The sequence below is a fragment of the Hylobates moloch genome, unplaced genomic scaffold, assembly GCF_009828535.3.
Source record: "Hylobates moloch isolate HMO894 unplaced genomic scaffold, HMol_V3 SCAFFOLD_22, whole genome shotgun sequence".
In the NCBI taxonomy this organism is placed as follows: domain Eukaryota; kingdom Metazoa; phylum Chordata; class Mammalia; order Primates; family Hylobatidae; genus Hylobates; species Hylobates moloch.
In genome coordinates, this window is record NW_026652297.1 from 45,366,789 (window position 1) to 45,378,815 (window position 12,027).

The window sequence follows — 12,027 nt, forward strand, 5'->3', positions numbered from 1 at the left end:
TGATAGCATTTGAAGTTAGAAAAGTTCCACTCAAAATGAAATCATCTTAGTATAGAAGCCTGAGGAAACTAATTAAATTCTCATATCATAGCAAACAAGAAGAGCATGCTGTTCTCAACACCTCCAAGTATCAGAAGAGATTTAAGCAAAGACACATGGTTTTGCTCCACACTCAAGCCCACCTACTTTGGGGATTCCCCGTCCTGTTAATATCTTTTTGAAACAATAAACAATCCCAGATGGCTGAATTACTTGGGGGTCAGGAATGCATATGTTTTCAAGTGAATACTAGGAATAGAAAAGCTGGAAGAAAAATTGTCACAGTCAATAACCAATCATTACAGGTCGAGATCTGAAAAGCAACTGATACGTGCATCACTACACAAGTATTCACAAGGAGGAGAAAGTCTTCTTCTACCAGAGTTTTATCAAGGCTACCAAGGAGTTATCAGGCAATTCAATAAGTGCTTTACAAGTTATGATACAATCATAAAATGAAAATCTATGCCACAATTAAGACAAATGAAACTAAGATTATAGCATGTTACCATTTCTGAAAAATATGTAAAAGGAAAAATTAAGTTGCATCTATATGCATAGAATATTTCAAGGAAAATTGGAAAGACTGGTTTCATCTGAGAATTAGGTAGCTAAAAACAGGAATAGGTGGGAGACTTTTCACATACTATACTTGTCATAGTTTTTGAATTGTGAGTTTGCTGCCTCTTCAAAAAAATGAATGAATAAAACATTAAAATAACAAATATTTACATATTTATACTCCACCATTTTGCTCAAAGACTTCAAGAACAATTACCAAAATATATCTACATCTAATACAATCAGATAAAATAAATGAGTGATACATATTTAAAATAAAACAGGAGAGGCCGGGCTCGGCAGCTCATGCCTGTAATCCCAGCACTTTGGGAGGCCAAGGCAAGCAGATCACTTGAGGTCAGGAGTTCAAAACCAGCCTGGCCAACAAGATAAAACCCTGTCTCTATTAAAAATACAAAAATTAGCCAGGTGTGGTGGCGCGTGCCTGTAATCCCATCTACTCGAGTGGCTGAGGCAGGAGAATCTCTTGAATCCAGGAGGTGGAAGTTGCAGTGAGCTGAGATCGTGCCAATGCACTCCAGTGTGGGCAACAGAGCAAGACTCCATCCAAAAATAAAAATAAAATAAAATTAAAAAGGGGAAACAAAATAACAATCAGAGATAAGTCAAGCACAAGAAATGTGTACACAGCATCCTGTTTGGCTGCTGGATGTGGCCATGAATTTGGTGTCAAAACCAAATCAAAAAACAGAGTCAAGGGTCTACATTGCTCCACACTCAAGCCCACCTACTTTGGGGATTCCCCGTCCTGTTAATATCTTTTTGAAACAATAAACAATCCCAGATGGCTGAATTACTTGGGGGTCAGGAATGCATATGTTTTCAAGTGAATACTAGGGATAGAAAAGCTGGAAGAAAAAATTGTCACAGTCTACCACTCAAAAGAGGAATGGCTTTTCTTGTAGAGGAGAGCAAAGGAAAATTTCTCTCAAACATCCATCTAAATAAGACCCTGGGATACCACAGGCAGTGTCCTCAACCACAGGGCACAGCTGAGGAGACCCTCAGGAGGGTCCTGTCCTTCCATCTCCACACAGAAGGTGGGATGGTTCGGGCTATTTAGCAGTGAGGCACAGAGCTCAGGACCTAGGAGACAGCTGGCCCCAAAAGGTAGGCACAAGAGAAATGCTATAGGTCAGACATGCCACTTGTCACACAGGCTCCAAGTTCCAACTGGAAAACCTCTTGTGCTTGATCAACTAAGTCAGGGGAAATGAAGAGGAAAGTCTAAGTCAATAGCATGTTATTCTTTTGCCTTTTAGACAAACAGCACATTGTTTGCTTCCATTTCCTCCCCGGCACTGTAATAAAATGGGCATCAGCTTCACGGCAGCTCCCAAACACTCGGTTTCAACAGTTGTTTCATTCATTCGCCAGAACCACTGCCTTTGGGAATCACAGTCTTTCCTCTCCTTCTCTTCCTCTTTCACCCCAGCATCCTTAATGCAGGTCCTAATCACATTTCCTCCAGCATCACACAGACACAGTGCACAGAGACAATATTGTGTGTTCACCAAACCAGTTTCCTTTTCCTCCTGGGCACCCAGCAGTGACATGCCCCAGCCTCTCTACAGTAAGAAGAAAACATGCGATTGAGTTCTGGTCCATGGAACCTGGGAGATATGATATTGCCACTTCCAGGGCTGTCCCCTAAAATGTCCTGTGCAGTCACCCACAATCCCCATCAGTTCCCCAGATACTAGTTGGATTTTGATACTCAGGGCAATGTCAGAAGCCTCTGCCAGCCCGAGTTCTAAATAATTTTGTGGCCCAAAATTCCCCTCCACTAACCTATAATGACTATGATGTAAGGAAGAAAGAATTTTTTTTATTTCTAAGATGCCGAAAGTGTTTGTTGCCAGAATTAGCCTGCCTTGTCTAACATAGACATTGGGGTTATCCTGAAACAAACGAACAAAAAAACCCCTAAAAATATGACATCGCCTTGGCAGGTGGGTAGTAAATAGGGATGGTTCGGATATTGTAGATCTAGGTTATATGGTAGCAAAATACTGGCAAAACTTGCCTACAATACTCTGGAAGGCACACTACCTGCCCACTGAGCTTACAGTTGTAGGAGAACCAGAGGATTCTATTCTAGGACTTCTAGGACATGGATAGAGTTCTAGAAGAATTGGAAGAGGATGAAGAATACTTTGATATATGTTATTTTGTTACTATATTCATTACTAATTGTCTATATTAGTGTTTGGTCACGTTTTTCAAGAAAAAAATGTCAGAATGCAAGTGACCCATTAGCAGATAGAAGTCATATGAAAGAGAGACAATCCATAAATTTGGGACATAGAGAGTTGGAAAGACCATTTGCCAATTGCTTCTAAACATCTAACCATGATAGATGGCATTTTAAAATACATTGAGTGTTGGAGACCCAGGGAAGCTTCTCAGCTGAGCATGTGACTCAGGCCTTTGGCAGAAATCAAATGAAGGGCATGGCCTTTCCACCTGCTTTTTTTAGATAATCTCAAGATACCCACCATTAAATTGGAAAAAAGAAAGACAATGCTTCCTCACAGGGGTAAGAAAGCATTAAAATAAACAAGCAGTCTGAAATTGTATCTAGGAGAGAATTGTTTTGTTACTGATACATGGAACTTTCTAAAAATTAAATCGGAAGGCTTTTTACATTATTAAAAGAATAATATTACTAAAGACATTATGACACTAAATTAGAAACACTTTTAACATTCTGCAAGCCTTAAATCAGTCTCAGGAAGGAAGTAGACTATAAATGCTGGCAGTTCCTAGGAGGAGAGAAGACCCAAGATCCATTTCTGATGTGGCCAGGAGAATAATGGACAGGAAAGAACTCCAGGGGTCAGTGCCAGGGGTCATTGGGAAAAATGAAAAAGAAAAGTCCCTCCTGCAGAGGAAGATCAGATTCTATTCTGGGAACTTGCCCCACTTTATGGAAAGGGAAAACTTACAGCGTCACTCTGCAGGATACTAGCTTTGCTGTGGACCAGCGATTTCTCTTTGTCTTCATTCTTCTTTTCTCTGGGTGGGAAATGTCACTGTTATCGTTACCATTGAAAAGTGTAGGGGAAAGCGGTAATATTTCTCTTTTGCTCATAGGTCACTGAATCAAGGGGAGCCACATTCCCACTCAACAGGGAGGCCCACTCCTGGAGATCCTGAAATGTGAGCTGAACACAGTGATTGGGAAGAACTTGAGGTCACTCTTGTTAAGAGAGGATGTGTGTGTTCCATGTTAGAGGAAGAATGAGATGGATAGTTGGTGGCCGGAAGGGTAGACCATGATAGAGATGATGCTATGTGTTTGTTAAATCCATTTCATTTTACCCACACATTTAAATTGCATTTTCCAACTTCTCCTGCAGGTAGGTGGGCTACGTGACTGAGTGCTAGCCAATGGGATATGGTCTGACTCCTGAAATCCAGTAAGTGACATCAACTGCTCTCTGCAAATGAGAACTCAGGCTACAGAGCATACCCTCCCCGTGTCCTCTTAATCAATGAGCATGAAGCACATCATCTAACAACTGCTCTTAGCCATGTTCATATTGCCCTGAGTTGGGTGTGCTCTTCAGCCTATTGTTGTCTACTTCATTACAGCCTCTTACCAGCAATTCATTTTGTGTTCCAGTGAACTATTTTGACTAATAATGACTGATAAAATGTAAGATGCCCATGCTGGCCCTTCTGGAATAAAACAAAAGGAAAATATAAAAGTAGTTAGAAATCTTACAGAAGATTAAGAATCTTCAATAAAATGGACAAGGAAACAGAAGCTGAACATTAACAGGCAATCAGGGATAAGCCACCATACACCGATCATCCAAGAAGATCCTCCATATGGAATAATTGTATTTATCATATCAGAAGTATTATCTGTGTAGTAAGTCCTAGGATATTATGAAGATATTACCCTGGACAAATGTACCAATAACCGTACTAACATCATCTGGGAGAAATTAAGCAGTCATGATGCCAAGACGTTCAAAAATACTGAAACAGTGATTCTCAGTGTGTAGTGCACAGAAGGCATCCTCCCAGGCATCCTGCCATAAAGACGTTTCCTAGTCTTTACCCAGTTAGCACTTGCATCTCCTTGAACACTTCACCTGCATTACCCAGGGTAGGCATGGGCCTGGCAGGCCCTGACAGTACTCAAGTCCAGTTGGGGCAGTGCTAGGTGGTGCTGACAAGGTACAGTCACACAGCCTGATCTAAAACCCACAACTCTCACGCATCAGAAGGAAGTCATTTAGCCCGCATGCTTACTTCGGGCTATTAGAAAAAAGAAAAAGCAAAGGTAACAAGAAGAAGGTATGAGAGTCTATGGGAGAAAAGGCAACAAAGGCATTAGTAGCTCTGGAAAGTCATGAAACTTTAATCAGCACATTTTAAGAATCTTAATTTTCACCTTTTTATCACTACCCACAGGACACTTACACCTGATCTCCAACCTGACTTAAAGAAGTTAGAAAATGCCCTTCCAGCTATTCCCCTGGATTAAATAGAAGCTAGCCAAGGCCAAAGTTCTGTTGGAAGCCAATCAGAACAGCAGAAACAGAAAAAAAGTATATGTTTTGGCATGTCTCTGTAGGTCCAATATGCCTGCTGCTACCATGATAGTGAACAATACTAGATTCTGCCATTCCCGGGTGGGCTAAAGGGGCTCTTTCACCAGTACTGATATTCATCAAGATTCAGAGATGTTTGAAAACTTTCCCACTGGCTTGAAGAAATGCCTTTGCCATAACTATAAAACTATCACCCATAACCCATATCTTGATATTGGGGTCTCAAGTACAGACTAATGCTCAGTGTATTAATACGTCATCCCTTCTTCTGGTGCAGACACCCAGGCCTTCATCCAAATTGTCCCACCCCTCCCCTCCTCCAGTCTCCCCCAACTCCAGCCCCCGGCCTGTGCATCCCCTGTCAGTGTCAGTAAATGACATCCAGGAGCAAAGCTCTACGGTGGGGAGCACGGGAGGTATGGCAAGAATGCACAAAAACACTCAGAACGTGGCTCCCACCTGCCCTCAGGAAGCTTGCAGTCCTCTTGGGAGGGACAAGGTTGCCTAACTACTGATTTCATGAGACATGTGGCACAGCAACACAAGGGCTATTAGGGTTCACAGGAAGGGACAAGCAACTGGGCTGGTGCATGTATGGCTGGCTTGATGGGATCTGCCCAGCAAGAGTTCTTCCCGCTCTCTTCGGTCTACTCAGTACCTTCTTCCTTTGGCTGTGTGTGTGTGTTTATGAATTCCTTTATTAACATATAAGTATATATTCTAAATATATATTTTAATATATAGAGAGAGAACATATAGCGAATATATATGTTTTTATATTTTCATATATATATGGAGAGAGAAAGTCCTTATTTAACATCATCCATAGGTTCTTGGAAACTGAACCTTTAAGTGAAACCAGGTCTAGCAGGTCCTCAAGTAACATCATTTCATTCAATGTAATTTCAGTATAACATTGATGAGGAAAAAAATTGGTTCCATTATACGCCATTTCACTTAAAGTCATAGTTTACAAAAACCCATGCACAACATTATGGACTTTCCGTGTGTACATATGTGTGTGTGTATGTGTGTGGGTGAGTGGGTGGGTATGTGTGTGTTTATGTGTGCGTTTGTGTATGTGTGTGCATTTATGTGAGTATTGGTGTGTATCTGTGGATGTGTATTTATGTGGGTATGTGTGTGCGGGTGTGGGTATTTATGTGTGTATATGTGTATGTGTGTGTTTATGTGTGTGGGAGTGTGTATGTGTGTGTACACACACATATATCATCTTTCTGCCCTGTACTTTTTTCTTTTTCCCACATTGCAGAAAGCCACTCCTTCATTCATACAAGCAACTTTTTCCCTTTGCAGGAAATTATTCTTTAGCCACTTGAAACTGCAGCAAACCATACAATGGCCTCCCTGGGAAACTGTTCTTCACCCCCGTAACGCTTAGGCCCTTTCCTTTGAAAGCTTTCTCTTCCTTCTGTGTCTGTGTCTACTTGTTCTGTTGACTCAGACTATTTGTCCAGTGAATAGAGACAACATCTCATTATATTTCCTACTGAAACGTTAATGTGTTCTTAACGCTTAGCAAGTAAGAAAAATAATAATGCCTCTATGTTCCCCGTTTTTTTCCACCTGAGGACTTCATATGCAAAAAGAGATTTTTAAAGCATAGCATGTAAAGGTTTGGTTGATTAGACATATATTAGGTTTTTCTGTCCTCTTGTGCGAAGGTTCAGCCTTTTAAATGGAGTGTGCAGCTATTAGGCATTAATCCACCTGTTTTGTTTTGCTCTCCTACTTAAGAAGACTAACACACTCGTCTCACAGCAAAAGTCATACCAAAGGCCACTCTCTTCCCCCAACAATACGCCCTCACCACCACCAACTATCTATCATTTAGAAATATTCAGTTATAGTGTTATGCTGCCAAATGCTTAAGAGCCTCACAGATTCCAGACTCTTCTTTCCTTGATATCCTGACCTCATCCTTTCCTAACACAATGATGCCAGGGTAGCCCCCTCAGTACTCCTTAAAGATAGATACCAAGATTTTTCTCATTCCACTCACCCCTAAACTTAACCCATTTGTGGAGGCATGGATAAATCACGACATTCTCCAACAAGTCTTTCTTGGCCATAATAGCTCTAAGTGACACCTCCCTCTTTTAAATTGTGATATGCAAATATCTACAAAGTTAACAGCACGATGTAGCGTACAACAGGATGCTAAGTGGGCAAAAGAACTAACACTTTCTTTGTATCAAATTCTATCAGTAGCTCCTTAAAAGCAGACAGCAGAATTCTACAGATCGTGTGCTTGGAATCATACAGGGATTTTTGCCACACTGACCTATCGGTGACTTTTTCTCTCGATGAAGTTTATGAGCTTCTCAGGGACAAGGATCATTTCTCATATAGGTTCAAAATTCCCTGCAATAACTAACACTAATATTTCTGGATAGACAGAAAATACACAGTGGATTCTCACTGATTTGCCCCATAGGGAAGCTGAGAAAATTATCAGGTTGAACTGAAAAATGAAATCATACTAAAACAATAAATCAGTAATAGGGCATGCAGACTAAGTGTGACAACAATTTCAATGAATTGAGTGGAATTTCGATCTACTAGAGACCCACTCCATGAGTCACTTCAGCAGGGAAGTTGTCTCTGGAGGGAAGGGGCAGATTGATAGAATCAGAATATCAGTTTTCAAATGGCCTCAGAGATCATCTGATGCAAGCCATCTTCTTAGAGAGAAAGAAAGTGCTGGAGAAGCCTCAACCAAAGCTGGGGAGGCTGGAAATTGGTATAAGCTATCCTCAGTCCTCACTGTGTCCTTTTCACATGCTCAGCAGCTTTGCGGCAAGAATGCACAGCTCTTTCTCACTGTAGGAAGGGCCTTACCTCTGCCTGGAAGAAGGGAGGGAAATATCATTCAGAGTTCCCATCCACATTTAATGGCAATGCATTTAATGTTATCTCGATGATGTGTAACACTGTTAATTGCAGATCTATTGTAATTGCTTTATTTTCCCTATGTCATCTAGCTACATTCAACAAACACTAACACATTCTCTAAACAATTAGATTGTGCAACAGTGAGGGTACAGTATGTTAACAGGAAAAAGTGCAAAATGTGCGATCAAATAACTAAACACTTCATTGAGCAGCTGAATTTTTTCTTCCTTTAAACAATTTTTCATTGTTTTCAATGTTCTGATATTACTTTTCTAGTCAGGCAGCGTGGGGCAGGGTCACCAGTGCAGTTTTTTCACACACCCACCCCCTCCACGAACCCTTACTGTCATGGGCAGGCATTATTCCAGCAATTATGAAAGATCAAATGAATGAAACTCTGTTTCTGTCCTCATGAATCTAGTAAGATGATTACAAATGAACACAAAAATTCTAATAAAGGAAGAACATAAAGTACTAATAGGAGGCTATGGAATTTCAGAGCAGGGACAAATTCCCCCATTTCCTTAACTGGGGAAAACATACTAATAAAACAATGTGGCTGGACATGGTGGCTCGCACCTGTAGCCTCAGCAATTTGGGAGGCCAAGGTGAGCAGATAACAAGGTCAGGAGATCGAGACCATCCTAGCTAACACGGTAAAAACCCGTCTCTACTAAAAATACAAAAAATTAGCCAGGTGTGGTGTCACGCGCATGTAGTCCCAGCTACTGGGGAGGCTGAGGAAGGAGAATCACTTGAACCCTGGAGGAGGAGGTTGCAGTGAGCTGAGATTGTGCCACTGCACTCCAGCCTGGGCGACAGAGCAAGACTCCATCACACACAAATATACACACACACACACACACACACATATGTGTGTGTGTGTATGTGTGTGTGTTTATGAAGCCATAGCCACAGAAATTTTTAAGTCCTTAGTTTCAAACGAAGGACTTTTTTAGATAATTCTTTAAAGTTCAAATTGATTTCTAACACTTGGTTGCCTTTTAACAATGACTATACGAATTTTTTCACAGGTGCTGATTTTAAAAGTTTTCATCAAACAGTTGCTTTCATCAAAACATTGCTGCAAAGGAGTTAATGATGAATAAGCATATAACTTTGCATGTTTGATAGACTTTACAGCTTCCAAAGCATTTTCACAGGTACAATTTCGATAGATCTCATTTGGTCACTACAAAATCCTGAGGAGTATGCAGGGCCCATTGACTGTCTTTCTGGGTGCATATGTGTGTGTGTGTTATTACAGTTATTTTTATTGTGCACAGAGGAATCTGAGGCCCAGAGGAGTTTGAGGAATGATAGTGACAACTGGCATTTGTCAGACTTGTCAGACAAAAAGAGAATTGCTGGCTAAGCCTTCCAATATAAAATTACTTACAAGTTCTTACACTTGAAAACTCATGTTCTTAGCAAGACCCAGTCTCTACTAAAAATAAAAGTAAAAAATTAGCTGAGTGCAGTGGCATGTGCCTGTAGTCCCAGCTGCTCAGGAGGCTGAGGTAGGAGGATTGCTTGAGCCCAGGAAGTGGAGGCTGCAGTGAGCTATGCTCGTGCCACAGCACTCCCGCCTGGATGACTGAGACCCTGTCTCAAAAAGAAAGAAAAGAAAGAAAGAAAGAAAGAAAGAAAGAAAGAAAGAAAGAAAGAAAGAAAGAAAGAAAGAAAGGAAGGAAGAAAGAAAGAAAAAGAAAGAAAGAAAGAAAGAAAGAAAGAAAGAAAGAAAGAAAGAAAGAAAAGAAAGAAATTCATGTTCCTACTAGCATATGTTCTTTTGAAAACAGAACATGCCCTAGTAGCTCTCAGCATCTAGGGATGCCACAGCACTCCAGCCTGGATGACTGAGTGAGATCCTGTCTCAGAAAGAAAGGAAGGAAGGAAAGAAGGAAGGAAGGAAGGAAGGAAGGAAGGAAGGAAGGAAGGAAGGAAGGAAGGAAGGAAGGGAGGGAGGGAAGGAAGGAAGGAAGGAAAGAAAGGAAAGAAAAAGAAAGAAAAAAAAGAAAGAAAGAAAAGAAAAAGAAAGAAAGAAAAGAAAAAAGAAAGAAATTCATGTTCTTACTGGTATATGTTCTTTTGAAAACAGAACACGCCCTAGTAGCTCTCAGCATCTTGGGATCCCCCAGTTCTCTTTACTCCATCCACAGCACCTCATTCCCTCCTCATCCTCGGACACAGGCCAACCTCTCTCCTCTCATCCTCTGCTCCCAATAGAGGATGAAAAAGTGGTCTTTTGCTCCTCCATCCTAAACAGCCAGTGCCACTAATTCATGACTTTGAAGAGTATTTGCACTTTAAAACTTGGTTATAACTCTGCAGAAGGCATCTTGATTCTGATAAGCACATGTAGGGTATTGGCCATCAGGTGGAAGCAATATTCAGGGAGGAAGTGGCCCACGGCTGCTTCATCCCTTGCTGCTGTCTTTCCCTACAGTGGTTAACAAAGGTCTTCTGAGCTTATCTTCGGGGTCATAAGTGGAGACAGGAGCTGACACAATGCTTTCCACCCTGGATCCCTGAAAGGAACTTCATGGATGCACAGTGACAGATTTAACAAGTAGAGAAAGCCCAAGCAGAGTCTCCAGGGGCCGAGATACAAATTTAAAAAAAAGGCTCTGGGAAGCAGCCGGAGTCTGACAATGACATCCCCAACCCTCACTTCCAACCCCACACATATACACTTGTCCTGGCCTTGGCCTCAGACTGTACAGGCTCAAGTCCTGTGGTTCTTCAAATGTGCCCCAAGTCCAGAAGGAGGATCCTGGAGTCCTGCAACAATGACCCGGGCTGCTCCCTCCTACATTTACAAACAGAGTGGGAAACACCGTCCTTACCTCGTAGTGGGCCACACGCTGCGATTCGGAGATCAGCTGTGCACTGCACACCTTGCAGTAACTGTCTGTAAATAAATCCTGATCGATATCGGAGGACTTCATCAGGCTACAAGAGAATCAACAGAAAAGAAAAATGAGTCCACTGCTTTGATGTTTATGCAAGATATTAACCGTGTGAAAAGCCAGGATCACAGTAACAGGTCTGACAATGGTGACAGAGGGGTGGATCTCCCTACACTCTTGACGTTATCGATTAACCATAATACGTGCATAGGTTATAGTTTTCTCACAAATGCCCAACAGAGTTGCTATACCCTAAAAAATAGAAATCCAGCTATAGTTTTTCTGTTGAACAAACCAGACTTATATCTAATGCCTTGTCAAGAGTTTATGTGAGGGCAGGGCACCGTGGCTCACGACTGTAGTCCCAGTGCTTTGGGAGGCCAAGGTGGGAGCATCACTTGAGGCCAAGAGTTTGAGACCAGCATGGGCAACGTAGAGAAATTCTGTCTCTACAAAAATAAAAATTCTAAAAAAGGTTTTATGTGAGATATTTTTGCATGTTATATATATATTAACAAAATGTTGTAAGCACGTAATATATCCAACAACAGAAAGTGGGTTAAATGAACTTTGATATATCATCACACTAGAAAACTATGTGGCTTCCAAATCCAAATTCAGATAAATTATTCTTTCAGGGAACATTAGGAAAAGGTTTACCATTAACAAAAGAGATTTTTAGGTATGTATAGCATTATACAAAATTTGTTTTAAAATATGTATAGATGCATGAAAAAACATTCCAGGAAATTATAACATAATTTTAATAGCACTTATCTTTAGGAAATGATAGAAAATTGCTTTTGCAATTTTCTTCATTTTTAAATTTTTCTTCAACAATCACATATTACTTTTGTAGTCAAGGAAGAAGTTAGCTTTGTCTAGAGCCTGTAAGCAGTATAAAATCTAGTTTAGAGTTAAATAGTTACACTTAGAAAATTAAAAAATAAAATCAGACTAAACTATAACTTTCCTTGTAACCCCATACTTTGTAACACGGGAAGACCTCA

At 40.8% G+C, this 12,027-nt stretch overlaps 1 protein-coding gene across 3 annotated transcripts in view; it reads right to left on the minus strand.

Moving 5' to 3' along the window:
- The window catches only part of ZMAT4 (zinc finger matrin-type 4), a 365,512-nt gene that overhangs the window by 278,829 nt on the left and 74,656 nt on the right, over window positions 1-12,027 (minus strand). For all 3 annotated transcript variants that reach the window (XM_058433569.1, XM_032143630.2, XM_058433568.1), the window contains exon 2: window positions 10,955-11,060. In XM_058433569.1, the coding sequence (XP_058289552.1) occupies window positions 10,955-11,056 (102 nt within the window). In that variant the 5' untranslated portion in view covers window positions 11,057-11,060. The remainder of the gene's footprint in view (window positions 1-10,954; window positions 11,061-12,027) is intronic.